Genomic DNA, 26,028 nt, shown 5'->3' with positions numbered 1-26,028 from the left:
AAGCTGTCTGTGAGTCACTTTGCGCTAAAATTGATGGTTTTCCCTGCAAAGTGAAAAAACTGTTTTCCTCACTTATTTGTTTAAATAAAAAAGTTAGTTAATAAAAGTTTTTGACTCACGAGATGAGAGATGTCTTGTATTATGTTCCTTTAGACAATTTTACAATAATCTCGCGGATAGGACTTTTTTCGAGTAAAAATTTAATTTGCTTGGTCTACAATGATTGGACGAGGTAATTACTTTAATAAGGTAGGCTGCGACAAACCGAGTTCGATATTTATAGTAGGCGATTGTGGAGCCGTTCGAAAGGGAAAGCTAATGCCTCGAGAGTGGATCACTTTTAACAATCGATTATGTCAACATTTTCTACGTAGGGTTGCTAATAATATCATTTTGAGCCGAAAGATTTCAATAAAAATTATACTCATACTGCTAGAATGTCTTTTTAACCTATGTTGCAATTCACAATGACAATAACGATTGATATATACAGAGTATATACATTTAAATGAAGAAACAGATAATAATGAGCCTAATATAAGGTTCTTGTGCCAAATATACCCTAGTTCGTAGAAAAGCAAGTTTCGGGACCCCTATATATTTTATTCTTTCGACTTTCTATTTGAAACAGTATTCCGTGGGGTCAGTCACTCAAAACTGACGATCTTTCGAGCTACTTTAATTGTACCATTACTTTGTTGTGTACACAAACAAAGGTGGGCATTCTTCTTGGTACAGATTAAAAAATAACCAACCCTATAGGGTTCCAGTTGGAACGCGGCATCCTGACTCCTGTAGGACTTCACTAGGTCGCTAACGTACTCCCAGACCCCCTCGGCTAGCGCCCCACTGTCCATGGCGGCAACACCAAAGTCCACGTGTCTAACCATTATTTTCAAACCACCCCCTATCCGTCACAAACACACCACCATGTTTTAGTCCACAGAGAAACCGAACGAATCGAAGTTTAAGAACTTGTGGCGATTTAACAAAAAGCACGCGATAACCGCTGCGCTTTTCAACTGTTTTGCACCGCAGCCTTGAGATTTGCGCGTTAAACTGAGAAATGACGTATCGCGGTCGCAATTCCTCAAGCACTTGATTTATTCCCTAAGTACCAAGTCGATTCCATCACGAGAAACACCAATTCTTGAGAGGGTTTATCAACTGTTTTATGGCGCACTGGATTTCCTGGGAAATTGCGATTTTCCCGATTGTTTGTCCTTGAAACGCGCGTCAAAACTGACAGACGACGTTCATTCGCACGGTTCGTTTGTTTTTCGCTTGGCGCCGGATCGCGGTCGTCGACTGTTTTGATTGCGGGGAGCTCTCGATCATCGCCCGTCCGCGTCGCGGGCTTCGTTTGTTTTAAAGGAGGCTCTCGCGGCTAACTAGATGGAAATGCACGAACCTTCGAGAGAGCCGGCGGTCTGGCACGCAGAGGTTTAACGCGAGAGTGACGAATGAATGGGATCGGTCACCGGAGCGCGTGTAAATTGCGTTCTACGTGTGTTTGCGTATGCCCGCTTGTTTGTCGAATGCGTTTAACTGGCTACTGCACGGGGGCGCTAACAGCTCCGAGTAAATATACGACGCGGCGCTCTTTGATTTTCATTCGGAAGGTCGGGCTCCGATCGACGGAAATATTCTTAGCGTCGCGGATAGGGTAAAAATCGACAGTGTGCGGCGTCCTTTAGCGAATCTCGTTAAAACAAAGTAATTATTTAGAATGGTGGAAAAGGCTGAGGTCCTCGCAAAATTTTTCCTGCCACCCTATTCTAGAAGGTGCCGGACACGAATCTGGATAAATTTTTTTCGAGTTCTTTTCGAGAAAATTGGGGAATATTCGGCATTTTCATGAGAATGTTCGAGAATAATAAAATTTATTAAAATAACATTAAAATTCTTAGATTTTATGACAATTAAGTGTAACCAATAAGTCCTGCTTGATGAAATTTCCCAAAAATCAATTTTCGAGTATTTTATAACACTAATCGCATTACCATTTCGTGACGTCATAATGTCGAGTTCTCCCCCTCCATCGTTGGTGCGTCATCTTCGGAAATAAGGCTACTAAGTACCGTAAATTTATTTCTCGGGGCAGCAATCCGTTTTTGTTTCATTTCAGCCTTGTTTGAGGTGATATTGAAAAAAGAAGAACTTTTTCTCATTGCCACTTTTTGCCCTCTATCGAATGGCATCATCAATTTTTATGTGTAACGTTTCGTCTCTCCAGGACTATCATCAACTTCATTTTTTTAAATACGACCCTATAAATTTTATTCCATTTTTTGTAAGCCTTTATTACCTCCAATACTGTACTGCCTTAACCCGAACCCGATTCAGACGTTTTGTCTCGAAAAATTCATCTTCAGTGTATTCCTTTCAAATTTATCCAATTTTTTTATTTAGATTTCATTGTTTATTGAATTATCGTACACTGTAAGTGGCGTTAGACCCTGTCAAATCCATCTAATTATTTAAACTATTACCAACACGCGTTACAATAAATCATTTATTATCATTAACTATTACCATCGCTGTTGCGTCAAAATTAAAACATTATTACAATTTTAATTTTATTATGACAAAAAAATTCTTAAGAATGCATATGAACAAACAAAACGCCAACTGAATATTATTCTTTAAAAAATTTCAATAGACGTTCAATAACATTTTCGTTTTGGCAAAGGTTGAAAATGAAGATCAGCGTAATATTATCGGAATTTATTATATCTGTAACAGCAACTGTGAAAGAGCATATCAGATGTATTTGCATGAATATCCTGAAAAAAATAGACCGAAATTTGTTTGAATTTTGAGCACTCAAGAAGCCTAGAAATAACTATGGACACGGGAATAAAACGTTAATAATTTTTTATTTTAATGCGTGGTGGTAATAGTTTAAATAACTAGATGGCTTTCTCAGGGTCTAACGACAGTTACAGTGTACGATAATTCAATAAACAAAGAAATATAAATAAAAAAATGGAAGATTTTGGAACGAATACACTGAAAATGAATTTTTCGAGACAAAACGTCTGAATCTGGTTCGGGTTGAGGCAGTACAGTATTGGGGGTCATGAAGGCTTGCAAAAAATGTAATAAAATTTCTAAGGTCGTATTTAAAAAATGAAATTGATGATGGCCCTGGAGAGACGAAACGTTACATACAAAAAAGTGCGAAAAGTGGCAATGAGAAAGTGTTCTTCTTTTTTCAATATCACCTCAAACAAGGCTGAAATGAAACAAAAACGGATTTCCAAAATTTCGTTTTTTTTTTCAAATATTTCGAAAACTAATCATGTTAGCCTTGATTTTTTAGAGGCATAATGTTGGTCCCCTGATTACGCAACTTTGCCCCCATTTAAGCTACTTCGTACTGTACCGTTTCCGAAATCCCTGTAGTGAGAAGCGAATTGCGAATTTGTAACAGCCTGTATACAAAAAAAAAAAACTTAATCTTACCTAACCTAACGTAGATTAGGATTAGATTTTATATTGAATTTATTTTATATAAAAAAAAAAACATAAATTTATATACAAACATTTCTGCTAGTTAGGTTATGTCAAGTTAAGTTTTTTTTATATAGTAATATCATTGACTATACAATTTACAAACTTAATAAATATCTGCAGTGTGCTATGTTAAATTTGTATATTCCTTTTCGATCAGATATCATTTTTAATTCCTTTGCTACCCCTATAAATAAATTTCCGAGACTTAGTAACCTTATTTCGGAGAATAATTGACAAATGACAAAAAGAGAGGGGATATAGATTATTGACACGTCACGTGACATGATAATGTACCAATTCTTGTAAAACATTTCTTTCGACGTTTTCTAGAATATTGCTGACTCGAATATTCCTGATTCGAGTCGATTTGGTTCGAGATTCGTTTCGAAGACCTAGAAATTTCTAGAACATGAAAGGGTGTATACATAAGCTTACAGCCTCCCACCAGACTCTGTTAACAGTGCCCAGAGACAGCGAATTTACTTTGCTTCGAACTGATCAATTATGTTAGGTCAGGTTTTTTTTATGTAAAACATAAAACAAGGCCTGTATCATAAAAATGGGACGATAATGGTCAACATTTATCAAGTTACGTGCATGTAATGCTTTAAATGACATTTATCTACACGATGATTCGATTGTTTCCATAGCACACTTGACAATCTAGTTGGAGCTCGAAAATTAACATTTACGAGTATTTTTAGTCCAAACAAATTACACTTAGAGGAAATAAAATTGTTACTGGACTTTTATAAGTCCAAACGGTAAAGGGTAAATTAAACTATTTTTGTGGAAATGAAAAATAAAAAGCGAAAAACAAAAGAAAAACGATTTTTCGCATTTTTCTCGGAAATTTTGAGGTGATGTTAATAAGTAGCCTCTACAAAGGTAGATTTTTGCATGATTTACAACTTTTATATGACGTACTTTTTTTTTGATGTCAACTTTCGCCGATAATCGCAATTGACCCTTTTTCAACCGCCCAAATCAAGCCGCCACCACCTCCGCTTACGCATTTATTTTTTTTTACGTTTATTACAAGACCCTTTACTATTTCTACTTATAAAAGTCCAGATTAACAATTTTTTCTTTTTTCCCTCCAAATGAGTTATTTCGACCGGTCTATTTGCGTATTTTTCCCATAAAAAAATGTTATACCGAGGCTGATACTATGCGCCAGCGTGTAGTATGTTTACAACCGTTAATTCTCTTTTGTTTTAAAAAAATCGACGAAAAATGGCGGAGTTACAGCTTGCGGTACATCTCCACTTGTTTCGCCTCCGTTTTTATTAAAAACAAGTCGCCCAGAGACCGATGTTCGGATGTTCTGCGGTCAATCGCGCTTCCTTTACACTCGACGAAGCGCCGTAAACATTTCCAAGAAACAGACGGCAGAGCCGCCTGCGACTGATCCCGGCACATTTTTCATACCGAGGAATGAAACAACCCTCGCCCGTAAGGCGTTGGCGCAACAAAGACGGCTATTCCCCGAGGGGGTTGCCGCCTCGTTAGGCGCCCGCATGGCACCGGTGACGGGGCAGGAAAAATAACAAGCGCGGGCGATATTTCAGAATTAAAATTGGGGCCGACGAATCGCACGCACCCCTCGCGTGATCTCTCAATGTCAACAAGGAAAACTGATTAGGCGGGTGGTGTTTTTTCTCACCCCCCGTTTTTAAAATAAACTTGTTTGGGGCGACGCGCCGTCAGGGATTAGCGTGCTTTGAATAATTCATCTTAATATTATCTTTAAATAATTATATAGTTTTGAATTTAATGTGTAGCATGTTTACCTGAAAAATATACACTTGGCAACGTTGCAATTTTTGATATTGCGACGTAGGTACCATTTTTCTACTAAATAAAATAAATATGTGCGTTCTTTTACTCCTACCTCCTACCATCAATTAATAGAAATAAAATACAAAAGAAATATGGAAAATATAAAAAAGTGACACAAAAATATGAAGACCGATAACTTTTTGATGTCAAGTTACTTTTTTTTTTATGGAAACCATAGCTGGCGAGGTCTAGTTAAAAAGAAAATTTTGAAAATCTGTAGTATGTCGTATTTATATTAAAAACAAAAAGTGAGGTTAGAAGGGCAGCAATTTATGTTTTTCTAAATTAAAGTAAGCTGTGACTAAAGACCAAACTCAAAACAAATGCACTGAGAAACAGAATATGGTGTCACTGTTACAAGCTGGCTATGGGCAAAAACAAAATTATAGTCGGTGAAATATCGAAATCGAGACAAATTCATTTGAAAATGGAGAATATCTTTGAAATTTCCGTTCCAGACATTCTATTTTTGCTTTGAACAAAAGTATTTGTGTGATATGTGAATAAATAATAGTAAAAAATGTTGTAACTCAATAAAAAAAAAGTGCTGTCGTTAGTGTTTAAAATTTAAAAAAATTGCAAATGGAACTCGCTAAAATACACAAAAAAAATGCGGTGAAGACAAAAGACGCATAAATACAAAATTCCTACCTTTCTGGTCCTCCGCTGCCTCAGCTTCGCCCTAACATTGCCCTTGTTCGGTGCAGGTCCGTCCTTCTTCCCGTTCTTAACGTTTTTCTCTTCCTTCTTCTCTGCCGTGGCCCTAGTCCTCATTCTACTGACGACCCTCTTAACCTCCTTAACACTCCTAGCACTAACCTTATTATTCGAAGGAACATCACTTTTAGTCGTCGAAACAGTGTCATTTTTACTTGAAACGGCTGCGTTATTCGAAACTATCTCGCTCTTGTCCGAGTCACTGTCTGAATCGCTGGAAGCCGCGCTCTCGGAACTTGAGCTGGTGCTCTTAGAGTTGGATTTAGCGGGAACACCAGGTTTGCCCATCGTTTTGTCGCCAGAGGGACTGGCAGCTTTACGAATTGTCGCTATGGTTAAACGGAGACCGTTCGTCTGTGATGTCGTTACAGAAAACTCGGGGCTGGGACTCCTCGATGACGATTCTTGACTTGAAGTGGAACTGTCGGAATCCGATGAATCCGACTGGCTACAAGACTGCGAAGCATCGGTACCAGAATTCTACAAAATTAAAACAAAGTAGTACGATAACGGTAGATTAAAAGGAAAAACGTACGCTAGAATCTGCATCAGAATCACTGTCAGAGTCGCTGTTGTCGTTATTTTGGGTCGTGTTGTTGGGCTCAACGCTTAAACTGGTGCTGAAGGCAGCGATATCCACAGTACTTGGTAAATCTGTCTCTTCAGGCTCATCTGCTGGCTGGTGGACCACAGATGACCACCCAGGGAATAATTCTGTACTAGTGGCATCATTTCCAGCCATTTTTGTAACTTCTGCAACAATAATAACGGTTATTTTTTAAATTATAGGGTGAAATTTTCAAACTGATCAATAATTGGCGCCAAAACAAAACAACAAAAAAACAATAAAGCTACGCCATGTTTAACTCAATTTTAACGAAGTACCGGGGGCGCACGGAAAGTGGTCCCGGTAAAATCAACTTACTGGTTATATAAAACAAACCATATTCTATCAAGAAATGATAAAATAATGCAGCTAATTCCTATAATAAAAGTCTATTTCCATGTTTATGTTTCACTTTATAAACAAGATGGCCACCAGCTGATTATGATAACACATTTTCTTGTTTTCTTGGGACACGCACAATTTTCTCCGCAAACTCGATCCTGCGATACATTCTTACACCGATCTTTTGCCGTTTTAACGCAACAGGGCACAATTTTTTTTTTATTTATCGTATTATATTCGAGATGTCAAAGTTGCGCAACAGCGTCAAGTTTCTTCGGTAGAAAATCGTGACAATGTGACCAACCTAAAATAAAATGCATAAAAAGTGGACGAGTAACGGTATTTAAACTTTTTAAAAGTCATTGGCCGGATCGTGTGGACCGGCACTGGGAGCCGAAACAGTTACTATGGAAGATTTCTGCCAACAATGAAAGTGTTTATTGCCACAAAATATTTTTTTATTCTTAATTAATAACAAAACGTATTCTCCTTCCGCGCCATCTATGCTCTAGAAATTAAATCACTCAAACTATATTATTTCTAGGTATCATTTGTAGGCACCTACCCTAGTTTATCGTTTAACAGTGACATTTACTTCAAAACAACTGTTGTTACATTGAAGTTAGATAATTATTTATTATTTTTCTCATTTAGAAATGTTTATTACATTTTTAATTTTACTGAAAGTAGTTCATTGTGCCGGATACATAACGTTAAGTTACGATGTAAACTCCACAAAAACCACAAGTTTTTACCATTTTTGGAAAAGTACTGGTTTTTGGTAAGTATTTCAAGTAGAGGGCTCATGTCATAAACATTTAAATGGACTTTTAACTTCTTTTTAATCAAGGACAATAACAAAAGATGGCAGCATCAGTCTAGTTTACAAAATACAACACATTAATATTCGTCAGCGCCATCTGTGACAAATATTTTAAACTGGTAGGAACAGGAAACTATTTTAATCAATAGTGCGTGTTAGTCGACTTGCGCGTACCTGTAGATGGCGCTCAAGTAGATTATTTCAAATTATTATTCAATAAACGCAGTTGTACACTGAACAAAATTGTTGTAGCCCGCCAGATCCTAAAGAAGATATTCCAAAATTCCTTCTGAGCAATGAACAAAGACTGAACATCGCGCTTCTAGGTGCATTGCCTAATAATGGCTTGACACACGTCAGGATTCACTGGTTACTGAATCTGCTGACTCAGTGAGTTTGATTTATCCAAAAATGTTTCTAGATACTATTTAAATAATTTGATATTGCTGTTTGTATGTATTTTTTTGGATTTTAGGTTTGAAGATGAAAAAGCGTTGAGCGTGTACAATTTCACTTATATGGACGTTTTCCTTTCACATTTAAATAACCACGATCTGGCGCCAGGATTTGAATTGATGGGATCTTCGAATCAGTTCATTAAATTTGAAAAAACTGGAGAATTTTGGAGGAAACTTGTCAAAGAAATCGTGAAAAGATATATAGGTACAGCAACGCCAATAAAATATGCGATACACTGAGAGATTTGTTACTTTTCAGTCCAATTTGGTGTCAAACGCGTGTCCAGATGGAAATTTGAAACCTGGAATGAACCAGATCTGAAGAGCTACGATATCTTGAATTTCACACTATCAGGTACGTCGGACCTCCAAACACGTACCACAAAAAGAGTTGAATTGCATGTTAAATCGTTATGAAATATTAATAAATGCAACAAATGCAATAAATGAACGTTTTGCAGAATACCTGGACTACGTGGTGGGCTGTTCCTCAGGCCTCAAAGAGGCCTTCTCCGGGACGAAATCTACGTGGAAACTGGGAGGTCCGGCGGGATTGTTCAGAGACAAAGACCATCCCCTGTGCTGGGGACTCTTAGAGGCCTGCAACGGGGTTCTCGGGGGGGACAGCTGCCCCCTGCAGTTCCTTTCATTTCATAGGAAGGGCGGGGGCAGCTCTTCGGGGGTGCTGGACGGCAGTTTCGAGCTGCTGGACTTGATTCGCGATCGCTTTGCGGGGTTAAGGCATATGCCCATCGCGAACGAGTAAGTGATAACATTCAATTGTTTTTTTTGTTTATCATATACAACTTAGAGACGAGAAAATGTCCTAAAATGTATCATTCTAAAACGTTATATTGCGTAGAATCTAAAAAAAAGCATCGGGAATCTTGTGCGTGAAGAAAAAAAATCACATATACATATCCCCCTTCAGCCCCTGTGCGGATTTTGAATTCTGATTCCTGCTGTGCGTCTATCAAGTCGCAACTTAGTTATAGTATGCTCAACCACATGTTATTATCCTGCGAATGCCCCGAATTATATGCCGCGCGCGAAGGAAATTGGATTATCCTGGTTGTCCCCAGACTATTCAGCAGCTACGGCGTTGTCGTTAATTGCGTCTGCTTCAGAAACCCGAGACTTAAAAAAGCTTGCAGTGAGATTTTCCTAAAGAATAGTAAATAAATTTTGTATGACGTGCGAAAAAAACTACAACATATGCTCAATTTTTTGATGACGGAAGACACGTCAAGAAAAGGAAATAGTAATACGCAAAAAACACTCAGACACGGTCCAATTCCAGATACCAACTGAATTGCGTAATGCTGGACAGCTTAGTACCTCGTGTTATCTGCCGCGCCGCTGTCACATTGCTCGATATGAATTTTATCGAATTTTAAATTTCTACCCTCTGTTAAAATTAAGGCAGTCTAACTTTGAACACCCTGTACTTTCTAAGTTTGAAAAACAAACAATATTTAAACAAATGGAAATCCACCCTATTAAAATGATTAAAATTATCTCTAAATATCACCACGGGGAACGTTTTGGGCATCAGCCAGCGGCCCCACAATAGTTAATTGGACAAAGTCGCGCTCTCAAACGGGCAATTTAATTTAACGAGAAAACATGGCTCTATCAAAGGCAATAACCGATATTCGGAATTCTACAAATTGCACAAATACTCTCTCTATTAATTCGGAATCGACCGGTTCCAGGCGCCACCTCGAGCTAATTGACACATGAACGTATACTACATTCGCGATGGCAAACGACGCGCGCTAATGTATACTCCATTCGTGAAGCGGTTAGCTTGTATTCATAAATTGATGCTGTACTCTGAAAAAAATTACACGCCTTTAACATACACTCGTTACAGAAACTAAAAACAGCCTACTTAAATACGTCACAAATTACATACGTTAGAACTGGCATATAACGTACATTAAAACGTAACATACACGCTTTTAACGTACTCTAATTTATAGGAATTAATAATATTACCGTCTTCTAACAACTAAGTTTAATTAAAAACGCAACAAATTATGTAAATTGCAACATCCATGTAACCTACATCAAAAACTTAAATATAACGTACACGTTCCATGTAACGTACGTCAAAGACTTAAATATAACGTACACGTTTTATACGTACACTTGGTTATAAGAATTAAGAACGTTTCCTTCTTCTAGAAGTTCACTTAAAAACGTTATGTAAATAAAAAATATTCACATAATTTAGATAGATACGTTAAGAACATAAATATAACGCACATGCTGTAACGTACATTTAGTTATAAAGATCAATAACGTTATTCTCTTCTAAGTAGTAGACACACTTGTATACGTTACACATTGCATATAACGTACATCAAATTTAAATGTAACGTACACTTGACTTTAAGAATTAAGAATGTTCCTTTTTTTCAACAACTTAGCTAAATTAAAAACGCAACAAATTATGTAAATTGCAACATCCATGTAACCTACATCAAAAACTTAAATATAACGTACACGTTCCATGTAACGTACGTCAAAGACTTAAATATAACGTACACGTTTTATACGTACACTTGGTTATAAGAATTAAGAACGTTTCCTTCTTCTAGAAGTTCACTTAAAAACGTTATGTAAATAAAAAATATTCACATAATTTAGATAGATACGTTAAGAACATAAATATAACGCACATGTTGTAACGTACATTTAGTTATAAAGGTTAAGGACGTTCTTCTCTTCTAAGTAGTAGACACACTTGTATACGTTACACATTGCATATAACGTACATCAAATTTAAATGTAACGTACACTTGACTTTAAGAATTAAGAATGTTCCTTTTTTTCAACAACTTAGCTAAATTAAAAACGCAACAAATTATGTAAATTGCAACATCCATGTAACCTACATCAAAAACTTAAATATAACGTACACGTTCCATGTAACGTACGTCAAAGACTTAAATATAACGTACACGTTTTATACGTACACTTGGTTATAAGAATTAAGAACGTTTCTTCACTTAAAAGCGTTATGTATATAAAAATATTCACATAATTTAGATAGGTACGTTAAAAACACAAATATAACACACATGTTAGTTATAAAGGTTAAGAACGTTCTTCTCTTCTAAGTAGTAGGCACGCTTGCATACGTTACACATTGCATATAACGTACATCAAACTTAAATATAACGTACAATTGACTTTAAGATTTAAGAATGTTCCTTTCTTTCAACAACTAAGCTAAATTAAAGACGCAACAAATTATGTAAATTGCAACATCCATGTAACGTACGTCAAAGATTTAAATATAACGAACACGTTTTATACGTACATTTGGTTATAAAAATTAAGGACGTTTCCTTCTTCTAGAAGATCACTTAAAACGTTATGTAAATAAAAAATATTCATATAATTTAGATACGTTAAAAACATAAATATAACGCACATGTTGTAACGTACATTTAGTTATAAAGGTTAAGGACGTTCTTCTCTTCTAAGTAGTAGACACACTTGTATACGTTACACATTGCATATAACGTACATCAAATTTAAATGTAACGTACACTTGACTTTAAGAATTAAGAATGTTCCTTTTTTTCAACAACTTAGCTAAATTAAAAACGCAACAAATTATGTAAATTGCAACATCCATGTAACCTACATCAAAAACTTAAATATAACGTACACGTTCCATGTAACGTACGTCAAAGACTTAAATATAACGTACACGTTTTATACGTACACTTGGTTATAAGAATTAAGAACGTTTCCTTCTTCTAGAAGTTCACTTAAAAACGTTATGTAAATAAAAAATATTCACATAATTTAGATAGATACGTTAAGAACATAAATATAACGCACATGCTGTAACGTACATTTAGTTATATAGATCAATAACGTTATTCTCTTCTAAGTAGTAGACACGAACTAACAAATTAATGTACGTCAAAGACACATTTAACGTACACTTGCTTATAACGTACCTTTTTCTCGAAAATAAATACGGACAAGTTTGAATTTTGACATTGAGCACTCATTCTTTGTTTTGCACCGCACCAATGTAATTCGGCGTGATTTTTTCTCTTTTCTAGAAGGTCTCTAGATACACCCTGTAACTATGTAAAAGACCAATGCCTTCCTAGCCATCCAGCTTTGATAAATCGCCGCGTCATCGTTTTAAAAACTATTAATTCAAATCAGCCGACGATTAATACTGATTATATACCGGCCATTGCCCCCAACAACTAAGGATGAGTAAATTGCGACTGCCACCGACAGACAGAACCGGCCGGGCGTTCGAGTTCTGATTGATAACGGGTCGCCTCATAGTTTAATACAATCAGAGGTTTTAATAATAGTTTCGTGGCGAGTGGTTTGTACCAACAATAACTTTTACGAAGGTTCTTTGTTCGTATAGTCTGGATCCACAATGAAAGATAGTAATAAATCGTTAGTTTCTCGTTATTAGTGTCCAGACTATTCCTAGATGGCGATAGTCGTCACTTAAGTTAACCTAACATGTCAAATTTAAGAATCCAAGACTTTAATTTAGTTGTAACACGTAAATATGATTGAGTAATAAAAAAACGCTACGCAAAAACCCATTTTTCTTTGCTCCATTTCACGGCGTTCTTCTCCGGTTAAATATTCGAGGCGTGATTTGTGCGAATTTTCTTAAACCGGCCGTAAAACCGAATTAAGCCGTAACTCTCGATTACTTGCAGCGAGGCCGACATCGAGAAGAACTGGTCCAAATCCCTGGGATGGAGGGCAGACGTCAGATACGCCGCCATGGTCGTGCGGGTGGTAGCGGGTTATTATAAATCAATTGGAGAGAGGAGAAAATTGAAAATTGAGGTGTTGAGCAACGATAACGGCTTCGTGAATTATCATCCGTTCTATTTCACCCAGCGGACTCTATTTGCGAGGTATGCCTAGCTGTGTAAGGGTCCCGTCGCTATTCGATGTCCTTTCCGCTTTGTTGAATAAATCACACTGCGTTTTGTACGTTAAATTTATCTTTTACGTGATGAATGCGAAGTGAAAGCTTTATTTACTATTCATAAAACCAATGTCACATAGTATGTACGTTAAAACATGCATAATTTTAACATACAATTAGTTATAAAAATTAAGACTGTTCTTCTCTAAAGCTCCAGAAAATATGTACGTTAAAGCTTACATTTAATATACATTCGAATTCAATATAACGTATGCTCTTTTACGTAAACTTTATTATAAAATTTAATTTTGTATCCTCTGATTACTTAAAAACATCACCTGCATATTATACTTGCTCAAACTTAAATATAACGTACGCTTTTAACGTACTTTTAGTTATAAAAATTAAGTACAGTCTCGCTTCTAAGATTACAGATTAGGTTCACTTAAAATTGTACATTATGTACATAAATGCAACATTATGTACGTTAAAAGTTGCACTTAAATATAACGTACACGCTTTTAATATACATTTGGCTATACAAATTAAGAACTCTCTACACTTAAAATATTAGACCCACTTAAAAGCTTCACAAAACTTACATACAATATACGTTTAAACATAAATATAACGTACACCCTTTCACCAAACACTTAATTATAAGAACTGTGTTCTCTTCTAATGTTTCGGACTACTTAAGGATTTCATACATTACATACGTTAAAACTTGCTATAATGTTTGATTATACTTTAATATAACGTACACATTTTTAACGTACAGTTGATTATAAGATTTAGTAAGTACATTCCCGCCTTCAAAAGACCTAAAGAAAAGCTCACTTAAAAGCAACCTATAATATGTACGTTAAACCTTATTACATAAATATAACGTACACCCTTTCACCAAACACTTAATTATAAGAACTGTGTTCTCTTCTAAGGTTTCGGAATACTTAAGGACTTCATACATTACATACGTTAAAACTTGCTATAATGTCTGATTATACTTAAATATAACGTACACATTTTTAACGTACAGTTGATTATAAGATTTAGTAAGTACATTCCCGCCTTCAAAAGACCTAAAGAAAAGCTCACTTAAAAGCAACCTATAATATGTACGTTAAACCTTATTACATAAATATAACGTACACCCTTTCACCAAACACTTAATTATAAGAACTGTGTTCTCTTCTAAGGTTTCGGAATACTTAAGGACTTCATATATTACATACGTTAAAACTTGCTATAATGTCTGTTTATACTTAAATATAACGTACACATTTTTAACGTACACTTGATTATAAGATTTAGTAAGTACATTCTCGCCTTCTAAAGACCTAAAGAAAGCAACCTATAATATGTACGTAAAACCTTATTACATTATAGTCTAAATATAACGTACATATTATTTGAAACAATTTAACCATATTATTACCGTTTTAAAACGTACTGCTAATACAACACACCAATTTCAATGACTCAAATTATATTTGTGTCAAGAGTATTCCTGTTTATTCATTGGTTTCCTTTTTAAGGGAACGACGACGTTCAATTTTTATTTTAAACGTTATACTAAAACATCCCCGCCTTCTAGCTCCAGCTTTCGCTGCTCGGCCCAATTTTTCATCTCGCTCCGTTCCCTATCAGGTTCCAGATAAATACCACCACACCCGGCCACGACCAATTTATAAAAAAACCGGCGTACTCGGTGATGTCCTTGTTATCCCTCCTGGGAGACAGGCATCTCCAGGAGGAGGCGACGCCGTCCGATCCCCTGTTAACCGCCGTAGCGACGCGTCGCGGGCGGAGAAGACAGTCATTTGTTTCCGTCATCTTGGCCTATGGAAACGAGACTAGATCTGATGAGGAAGCCGTGGAACTGATCAACGTTACGCTTGGGAATATCCCGGAAGGAAGAGAGTGGAAGTTCCTTGTGTATCAACTGGATAACGTCAGGACCAACCCTTACCAGGTGTGGAAGGGCTTCGGAAGGCCCGTGTTTCCCGACAGGTACCAGAGGAGGAAGATGAGGGAGGTGGAGGTGAGTAGGCACCATCGATTTTTGAATTGAGATTTAAATAAATATTACCAAATAAATTTCAGGAAAATCTTTTGGAATATTTCTAATAAGATAGATCGTTAATGAATGAAATAAATTAAACTGGCTCAAGGTTAGATCCTTGAGGTATATTGAAAGTAGTTGAGATATTTAGGATTTAAAACTATTGTATGAATAGATACAGAGTCATATGTCACTAAAACAAAAATGATCGAGATTTTTGTATGTATCATATACAGGGTGTGACATTTTAATCTATGCACACCAATTTCTCGTTATCTAAGCCAGATATGGAAAAATGGTTCAGATAAAAATGCTTCAGACAAAAATTGTCCAGGACAATGGGGGTTTAACTAGCTTTGACCTTGAGATTAATTTTCAAAGTCATTTGTAGGTCACTGTTTTTTTAAATAAGAACCCCTATTTTCGACACCGGATTGGAAATGAGCGGGAAATTTTACGTCCGAAATGATATTTTCAAGTTTGTTTTCGTGACCTTGAGAAGGTCCATTCAAGGTTAAATGTTAAAAACTGCCTGTATAGCTGTTTGTTTTCTGGCGGACAGAACGTTGTGAAGGTACCTTTATAAGAAATATCGAACTCAAATGTGGCAACGATCTTTACAGTGTTGACCTTGAGGTCATTTTCAAGGTCACTTGAATGTCAGGGTGTTTTTTTAATGGAAAACATTGTTTTTGTCACTGGATTAACAAAAGTGAAAAATTTAACGTCATAAATGATATTCTAATTGCAGTTATTCAGACCTTGAGAAGGTCAAATGTCGGAAATTTGCTTGCTAGCAGTCTATTTAATTTTTTGGGCAGGTTTAACGTTGTGAAGGTACCTTTAAAAGGTAGATCAAACTCAAATTTGACAACGACCTTGATCTTGAGGTCATTTTTCAAGGGCATTTGAAGGTGACGGTGTTTTTTGATCTTGAATTGACATTTTTGAGGAAAGAAACTTGAAAATATCATTTCGGAAGTCAAATTTCCCGCTCGTTTCGAATCCGATGTCAAAAATAGGGGATCCTATTTAAAAAAAATACTGACCTACAAATGAATACTGCTAGGAAACACCCCGTCCATTTCCAATTTATATAAAAGTAATCCCTCAAATCCAGCAATTTCGTCTTTTATAGGAACCCCGAAGCCTGAACGTCCCAACTACTATAAAGGGCCCAACTTTGAATCTCTCTTTAAAACTAACCATCCCCAGCGTACATCTCATAAATATGTGCGCCAGGCCGAAGAAATTTCCAAGAACCGTTCATTCTGTGACTATTTTTAATGTAACCTGGAACGAAGTTCTCGTCACGTGGAAATATAAGGGAAAATACGCTAAGTAAGTGGATTAAATACACTTAAAGGTTGGTTTACGCTTTTAAAGGCCGGTTTACACGCACACGACAAAAGTCGCACGACTGACACTGTAATTATGTGAAAAATCCGATCAGTTTTATTTGATCCACTGGATAATCGTACCTTTGATCAAGTAAAAGCGATTCTAATTTTTTGCGCGAAGTGTATATGCTGAAACTCACTAATTATTGCTGTTCCAGCTGCTTACGCACGTTCGAAGTTGAGAATCAATCAAAGTGTGCGGGGACCCGGCGACGTTTCACGAGGATCAATCCAAGTGACACGATTTTCATGTCGTTTCATCACGTAGGCAAAGGTAAATAACAAATGAAGTCATTAATTCAAAATGAAACACTTCCCCTCAGGGAGAGACTGAAATGAGAGTAGGATTTGTGATTTACGGGATTATATAACGAAAGAACTTTTACTCTGGCTAACGAAACATTTATTAGCCGAAAAACAAAGGAACGAAGATTTTTTTAACTAAAAACATGTACGCTTTGATATAATTTTATGTAATTGCAATATCTTTTTGTTAAATAATACTATTTGTTGGCCTTACTTTAAGGATATTGCCATATGTTTGGGAACGAGCAGGCAGAGTTCTCCGTTGGGGGAGCTGTCTTTGGCTGTAATTGAATAAGATCCGGAAAAAACATCCCTAATACCCCACCCCAGTCATTCCCCAGCCTCCTTTGGTCGTTGTATACAAAATAAATATCCGCAATTCAAAAGGAATCCTCTACACCCCCTTTACCTCATCCATTTATAGCCCATATAAAATTATTCCCGACGTGGATCAATTTTCTCTATTTATTTGCGAATTCCCTCTTACAAACCTGGGACACCCACATTGCGGCTTCGGGAATCCAGAGTCGAACCACTCGAAACAGTCCCAAAGGCAGTAATATTAAAATTAAATCGCTTAATCGTTTTATTTTGGCTCTTGTTTGGGACAATAACTATGAAACACGTTTTTGGAATCAGATCTAGCACCACCTCTACCCCTTGATCTGTTCCTTTTCATATTGTTTCCGCAGTAAGCTACTCCTTTTATTTGCCACTCTTGAATATCCTCCATCCATACCATATTGGACTTAATCTGCTGCAAATATTCCTTTGGGAAGTAGTTGTTGACGATAAAATTGGCTAAACCCATTTCTTTAGCTAGGGACTTATTCGTGTGTAAAAGCGTACTAATCTCGTTCTGATACTCGTTCTCTTTCTTCAGAAGAATATCCTCAGCTTTAACAATCAACTTCTCCGTTTCCTCGATCTTCCTATCCAACTCCTTGTCTTCTTCTTGAAGACTTACATATTGCTTTTCCACTATGTTCTTCTCTTGCCCTTTGAAGTGCAGTATCTCTTTTAACAATTGATGAGAGCTGTCCAGATGTTCCAATTCTTTAGCCGTATCTTCTATGAGTTCCATCTGCTGCTGCGCCTTTTCAAACAGGTTCTCCCCGCCCACCAAAATCTTCTTCTGGATAACTTGAATTTTGTTCTCCAATATACCCTTCTCCATTTCGATTTCCTCCAGTTCCTCACTGTTGATCGACGTCTTGCTTTTCTTCCTCTTCCTCTTGGCTTGTTTTTGTTCCTCCAACAGTAAGGCTTCGAGTTGTTTCTGCAAGTCTGAAATCTTCTGCTCGAACGTTTCTATGACGCTTCTCTTCTCAACGTTCACGCTGAGGTAGTTCTGTATATGCCTGACTCTATCAGCGTACATCAACGTGTAGAGACTTTCTTCGTAATCCAAGCGATTAGGGCTTATCGTAGCTATCATGGCTGTCAGAGAGTTGCCTCCCAAGGAATCCTGTAACAACCTAGTGAGTTTGGAGTTCCTATAAGGAACGTGCGTCGCTTTGCCGTCTATAAGAGCTGATATGACGTTTCCGAGCACCGAAAGCGACAGATTGATTTTCCCCGCCTCTTTAAGCCTGTCTCCTGTAGCCAGAGTCTTGTTGACCCTCTCGGATCCAGCCAGGTCTACTAGATTTAGTTTCCCGAAAGTCGTTTTGTTGTTGACTTTGTTCTTGGACTCGACCAGGATGGTGAAGATGGCGTGGGACCTAGAACTGGTGTCGTTTAGCTTTGTGGAACCTGTAGCTCTGTTCTTATTGCCTTTAAACAAAATTTCGGTCACACCTTCTAGGGAATCAACTGTAAACCCCAAGAGATCCTTTACATATACACCCAGACCAGGTCTTTCGTGCACGGTCAGTTTTTTCTTTGGTGTTTCCGATAGGAGATCTCTTATTTCTTCGTTGTAGATTTCTAGGAAGGTGACTGTGACGACGTAGGATACGTCTTTGTTAGACAGGCTTATCTGCGCGAAAATGTGGGAAAATATGTTAGGTATTATACCTTTGAACTCGGAATCCCTTATGTCCCCTATCATAGTATACGTTTTTCCACTGCCTGATTGGCCATAAGCAAATATGGTTCCGTTGTAACCCTTGAGGACTTTCTCTACAATCGGTACGGCCACTGAGCGGTACAGCTCTATTTGACTGCTGTCCTGGTCGAAGACTTTACAGAACTTGAAGGTTTTGGCGGTGTATCCCTTTGAGATGATTATGGTGTTTTTATTCACACATACTAAGTCTTCTTCCTTGACTTCTCCAGAATCTGTTACTGGACGAACTCGTATGAAGACCCTGACATTCTCCACGTTGTTAACTGGTTCATTCTCATCAGTTAACATTTTGTATATAGTTAATTAAAAAATATCTGACAAGAATGTCAATATTGACGGTTCATATTGAGATTGAGAATTAATTTTATCTGCTCCCACTATAGTAAATAGACTATTAGTACCTTGTTTTTGAGGAGGTAAGTGGATTTTACCGTAGAAGTTGCTATGGACAACGGGAGCTAAGTAAAGTAATCTACCTCGCTAGGGAAAAAAAGCGATTTCGAGTTATAAATGAATATTTTATAATCAAATAAATATAAATTTGATGAACATTACATTTTATTAATTATTATGAATGAATATTTATAGTAATTGTATAGTCCCCGGAGGCTCAATATTATCTGACTGATCCATTAAAACAGCATGATGCGACGTACTACTAGAATCTGGAGTTGAAGTGTCATTGTAAAGAATCCTGTTAGCTATATCATTTTTGTTACATAAACTGTCAGCAACATAACTTTCTGCAATTGTGGCTGATTTCCACCCGCCATGTCTCTTGATTGGTAATACATCAACTCCTGTATTCGCCAGTAACGTTGCCGATGTTCTTCGGAATGAATGGCCTGTATATGTTTCAGGATGTTCTAGTTTCATGAATTGTGGAATCTTATTAGGAATCATAGAAAGGGTATTCTTGCCGACTGGTTGGTTGTAACATCTACGCGCTTGATAGCGTAATCGTTGACTTGTTCGTCCTCAACTGGTAAATAATACTTACCCCCTTTATGGTGTAAATAACTATCTACATTTTACTCTAATTTACGGGGGAGGGGATGGCATATTGGTATTCCGCATAGCAAAAGTTGAGAGAGCCATTTTTCTGTGGCCATTATTAAATTACACTATTCCTTTCCCCAGTAACATTTTATATCAAAGAAACCCATTAGTGGGAGCTCGCAATTACTGTTAGCCGTGTGGAAAAATATCGCAAAGTTAGAGAAACCATTTCCCCAGACATCTTAAATTTACAAATTAGTTAAAACGACCGAGGAGAGCCTGACGATCGTTTTACTCAGAAAAATCTTTTAAGACGCAATTCCTTTGACGCATTAACCGGCGAATTTAAGGAGGAATCGCGGATAGTCCAGTAAGAAACCGCCATTTTTAACACGCGGTAAGAAAATACTTGTTTTAAAATCGCTACCCTCATTATTAATCTCATTTGGTTGTTGCTTTTGCTCAAAGAAGTGATTTCGTGATCACTTGAAAATATGAACACGTCTTTCTCACTTGCACGCATATGAGAAGAAAAGAAACGCCTAAGTTGGAAACTGACAAATCGATAACTGGAACTACGCAACCCTGATTGTTTTTCTTTTTTGTACACGACAAGCAAGCCCTAAGTGAAATGAATTGCCTACTATTTTGGCACTGGGGCATATAATACTAATACGCCACCCCTTCTCCCACACATTATTACAAAATATAGGTCAATTTGTACGGTAATCGCACCTGTGGTTCTTGCACGATATTTCGAGACGACGTACCCCTACGCCGTCAATATTTAAGCCCCGGCTAAGCCGCTGTAAAGTAAGTGCAGTTTATTTTACGATCCTGTTTCATTCCAGCCGATCGCGCCTGCGAGCGGACCCGAGGCGACTACCGAGTGCGAGCCACCGACTACTGGGATCGTTCTGGAGCGTACTCCGGAATAATTTCCTATCCCTAAAGTGCAGCATAAAATCTGAACGGGTGCAAGTTTGGAGCAGGTCGAGCGTAAGCGTGCGGCTTCATGACTGGATTAGGCAATTTAGTGGTTTATTGGAACTGGTAGATTAGGTCAGTGGCGGGGCGGAAAGGAATCTTTTTAAAACATGTTAGAAATTTAATAAAAAATAATTAAAACAATTTGTGGAATAAATGTTTTCTTTCTAACCAATAGAGTAACGTTTTTAAGGCTGAAACATATATTTTGTTACTGACTGTTGGGTTTTTTTACCCCATTTTAAACGTATCAAGCTAATTCAAACGAATACAAAAACATTTCTTGAATCACCACTTCTGCCGAACAAATCAGAAGTGGGATAAAAACGACTTCCTCGAGCAAAAATCAGAAGTGGGATAAAAAACCTTCTCTCTCCTGTCCCTGTATCATATTGTCCCTAATTTTGTCACGCGGTGTAGTTTCGCCGCGAAGACGTTACTTTTCCTGCTCTTAGAGCCGCCGCCGCCGCCTTCTAATGCTCAATATGCCAATGTGGTCCCTTTGAAGAAAACTGCTTTATGAATATGCAGCGAAACAGCGCAGCTCGTGAGCCTTAATAAGACCAAAACGACGGTAAACAAACAACCCGGGGGCCAAGGTTTCCAAGGAACCTCCCAGGAATAATTTATGACCCACCTGAGCTGGCCAAGACCATATACAGGGTACCCGAAAGACGTAAGACATAACTTTTTCAAATTATACAGTTTCATTATTATTTAGGCCAATGGGTCGAGGTTAAGGATCAAAGACCGGAAGTTATTATTTTAGAGAAAAGAGAAAAATTATATAAACTAGAATTATGTTTCGACTTTTCAGTTCTTTCGTCCCCCCATGTTTGCTGAGGCAGTTTAGCGTTTAGTAAGCAATAAAACAATAGCTATTTATATCTCCCGATTAGGCAGTTTGGTTAAATTCCCTCGTGACCTACGCAAAATCGTCGTTCCCTTTCCGTGACTGTGTCGCGGGAGCGAACGCCGTTCTCCCTAGCCCTCCCCCTTATTATGATTACCGTGAAAGACATTTGAATGCAAAACTCCTCCCCAAACAGCAAGCGGAAACCCACCTGTCCCATAAACATGAACTTCCTAAATATTGTATCCGGTTTTCGACGTAACATTATGCGTTTTTTGCGTTACGCAGGACCGTTCTGCCCTGATGTTTATTAGCGGCGACAAATTGTTTATTAGTTAATAAAATTCGCGATGCCTGGAGACCGGCACGGTTTACTTGTTATTAAATATGGAAATGATGGTAGGGGGCTGTAAATCAACGAAAAAAAAAACCGTTTGTAATGACGTCAGCGTTAACAAAACACTATTGTAGTCAATATATGAGGCAGTCATTTAATATTTTTTTGGTGTCTCTGTAGACAATGACAAATAAGATCTTGCATAATGAATTAATGTAATTATGGGCCTAGAACTGATCCTTGCGACTTCACTGATGTATGAGGCTATGGAAATAACTGTATTCGTCCACGCTCTGTTATGCTTTGTCATAATTATGAGATTAATAAACAAAATAAACGACTGTAGGCCCGAAATTGGACCTTGTGGTGCACCGAAAATACTAAACTACAGAAAATTTACTTCCAACAGTGATTTTCTTGTAAAGTGACTGCAGCGTTATCACCATGGCTTTTTTTGCCATGAACGACCCTGTATAAGCGGGTGACCATTATTTATTTACCGGGTTAGAAAGTTTCAGGGCAAAAGACGGGCGCAAATTTACGGGGCAGGGAATTTTTTAATAACGTGCGCCCGACCGCCTCATTCCTGAAAAAGTTATGTCGCGGTAAAATTAGACTTTGGTCCCGCAGTTTCGGGATGTTGAAATATGAATAACCAAGGCTGATGAAATTCACAAAAACGCCGATAATAACGAGGCCGAATTTTTTATATCAAGTCGGTTTAATTAAACTACATTCAGTTTGGGGATATACAAAAAAAAAGGAATACGAAACGGGTAAAGAAAAAATAAAAAATACATATAATAAAAAGAGTATCAAAACACACCGAAATAAAAATAAAACGAAATCTACAAAATAGAGAACATAAAGCAGTTATAAAATAATGATGGCCCTAAAACTGATCCCTGGAGGACTCCAGAGTATGTTTTTACTTCCACTGTTGTTCCATTTAAGCCCCAACAAAAAGCTTGTCTGTGCATCAGGCGCCAGATAAGAGCAAGTCACGGCAGAAATTAAAAATTGTCTAGCCCGACGTGACGCAGTATGTATTCGAGCGGGTCAAATTTCAGCAGCCGAACAAAGCATGTTACTCCCACATTTTTTGACATGGATCTGGCCCATTCAACAATTCATTCCCACCGACATGCGACAGCATAAAAAGGAAATACCTACATCGCCCTTCGTCCATTACTGTTCGGTATTGTCGCGAAAAAAATGACATGTTCTAGACTTCTAGACCGAGAAAAGTTTTCTTTTGAAATCAATAACTATGTACAATCAAGTAAATTATAGAAGAATTAAAATGACAATGCAAAATTGATCAAACTGTGTAAATCCTGCGCCACCTCAGTTGTTTCTTTTTCCCCCTTCCTTTCCCCTGCGCTTTTTCGTGGGGTGTACGTACCCCGCATCAATCATTTCGTATTATTGCCCGTGACAAGTTGATAACATATTTCTTTGCGCCATTACCGAAGACAGAAAATAAATCAAAGCCAACCGAACGGTCGAATCCTAACCGAAAAACGCGCAACTTATGGATGTCCCGAACGTCCCCTCCTCTGGGGAAACTCATTTATCAACTGCCGCAGACTCGGGAGGTGGCTAACAAATCAAATAATGTCCACTTGCACTGTATACGTCGACACAATAACGCGCGGGGTTTCTTGGACGGGTTTAATCCAGTTTTTCACACGCTGCAATTAAACGAGACTAAAACAAAGCTAAGCAATCGTATAAAGTCGACTAAGGCACGAAGAATTGCTGAGAAAATAGTTGGGAAACTATGTCAAATGATGAAATCATGCACGACGACTGTGTAAAATTGATAATTTTATGCAAAATTGATCTTATTATGTAAAATTTATCATTTCATGTAAAATTGATCGTATTATGTAAAATTGATCATATTATGTAAAATTGATAGTATTGTGTAAAATTGATCATTTTATGTAAAATTGATCGTATTATGTAAAATTGATCATTTTATGTAAAATTGATTAAACCTTGTAAAAGTAACGTACATGCAATAAAAATTTTTTTTCCAATGACAAATACGTAACTTGAATTGAAAAGAATTATTGCGCATCCTTAATAATTTTTTCTAGTAAAATAACTTCTAAATTTGGTACAGGTAGATATAAATGAAAACGTCTGTCAAACTCCATCTCAATCACGTAAAAAATTCACGTACAAATTAGTTTACTTCTATTTTTACATACTCGAAACACACACGAGTTTCGTCGCAGCAGGCCCATTAAATTCAGCGAGGGAATAACCGCGCGGGGCAAAAAACTCATCAAGCGGAAAGCATTCCGAATTTTATTATGTAATTTTTGCGGTCCCACTCTTCGTATCGGCGATATCAATCATCGGGATGAGATAACACTCGACCCCTTGTTGATCTTTTCATCCCCGACATACCTCATTTTTGGGACGCGGGCGGTCCTCGCTTTTTTACGTCCCGACGCTGCGTGGGCGCGCGATTATGAGCGTGACGCCCCGTCACGAGACAGGACCGGACGACGTCTTGCTGGAACTTCGGAGGCGATAATATGTCAAAAGCTAATAGTTTTCATTTACAGTAAGGTGAAATTTACTAAATTGCATTGCACGAAACTAACCAATTATAATAAAATTATGTAAAATTGATATAAAACTCAAAATCGTGCAAACATTGTTGAAATTTGAACAGATTTGTGTAAAATTGATCAAATTATGTAAAATTGATTAAGTTGTGTAAAATCGATCAAATGTAAAATTGATTACTATGTAAGTAAAATAAATAAATTTTATAACATTTTAAATCGTTCACATATTATTTAAACTTGATCAAGTTGTGTAAAATTGATCAAATTATGTAAAATTGATTAAGTTGTGTAATATCGAGCAAACGGTAGAATTGATTACTATGTAAGTAAAATAAATACATTTTATGAAATTTTAAATCGTTCACATATTGTCTAAACTTGATCAAGTTGTGTAAAATTGATCAAATTATGTAAAGTTGATTAAGTTGTGTGAAATCGATTAAACTGTGAAATTGATCACTATGTAAATAAAATAAATACATCTTATAAAATTTTAAATCGTTCACGTATTATTTAAACTTGATCAAGTTGTGTAATATGTATTGATCAGTATGTGTAAAGTGATTAAAATAAACTGAAAATCGTGCAAAAATTATTCGAACTTGTTCGTTGTGTACAATTGATCAAGCTGTGTAAAATTGATCAAACACCAATTATGTATAATTGATCAACTAATTAATTAATAAACTGATTGATTATGATAAGTAACGATTTCCTTTTGTAATAATTACAGAACCAGAAGCAGTCCCGCAATTATAACCGAGAACCACCTGGGTGTAATCCTCAGTTGTCCTGCTAAAATATCTATCAGCTTTTTGGTTGGAATAAGGAACGAATTACCGTGGGATTATTGGATTAGTAGGGTCCAAACCGAGACCAGATAGCAATTATTATGTCGTATACGTTTCACATAAAACAACCAACCCCTGCAGAACTTCTTGGGGGCATATATTTGCGGACTACCGACGTGAAGATCTGTATTCCTGCACTTTCCGTGAATACAGGGGCTCGTAAGTAAATAGTAATAATTTTCTCTAGCTGGCTTTTTCCCATAAGTTAGAATAAGTGCCCCACAAACATATTTCGGGAACATAACACCACTCGAGTGGAAGAGTATTACCAGGGCTCTTCCTTATTTTAATATAAATAACTTTGTTAAGTTTATCAAGGCG

The 26,028-nt window shown here is 37.0% G+C and overlaps 2 protein-coding genes across 2 annotated transcripts in view; one reads left to right on the top strand and one right to left on the bottom strand.

The window, feature by feature from the left end:
• The window catches only part of LOC108906537 (histone-lysine N-methyltransferase ash1), a 30,073-nt gene extending 22,764 nt beyond the window's left edge, over nt 1–7,309 (bottom strand). Inside the window, exons 1-3 of the mRNA XM_018709843.1 lie at nt 7,004–7,309; nt 6,614–6,831; nt 6,013–6,558 (exon numbers count right to left, since the gene is read on the bottom strand). Of these exons, the coding sequence (XP_018565359.1) occupies nt 6,013–6,558; nt 6,614–6,820 (753 nt within the window). The 5' untranslated portion in view covers nt 6,821–6,831; nt 7,004–7,309. The remainder of the gene's footprint in view (nt 1–6,012; nt 6,559–6,613; nt 6,832–7,003) is intronic.
• Nucleotides 7,310–7,341: 32 nt separating this feature from the next.
• Nucleotides 7,342–21,136, top strand: LOC108906514 (alpha-L-iduronidase). The gene is made up of 11 exons (XM_023457453.1): nt 7,342–7,366; nt 7,718–7,808; nt 8,103–8,240; nt 8,350–8,513; nt 8,568–8,663; nt 8,770–9,070; nt 13,033–13,236; nt 14,901–15,294; nt 16,454–16,656; nt 16,874–16,989; nt 20,943–21,136. The coding sequence occupies exons 1-11, from the start codon at nt 7,342–7,344 to the stop codon at nt 21,041–21,043; spliced, it is 1,833 nt and encodes a 610-aa protein (XP_023313221.1). The 3' UTR covers nt 21,044–21,136.
• The last annotated feature ends 4,892 nt before the right edge of the window (nt 21,137–26,028 follow it).

Source organism: Anoplophora glabripennis, unplaced genomic scaffold (assembly GCF_000390285.2).
Source record: "Anoplophora glabripennis isolate ALB-LARVAE unplaced genomic scaffold, Agla_2.0 scaffold116, whole genome shotgun sequence".
Taxonomy (NCBI): domain Eukaryota; kingdom Metazoa; phylum Arthropoda; class Insecta; order Coleoptera; family Cerambycidae; genus Anoplophora; species Anoplophora glabripennis.
Note: the sequence above shows the minus strand (reverse complement) of the source record. Positions and strands in the feature narration are given on the sequence as shown.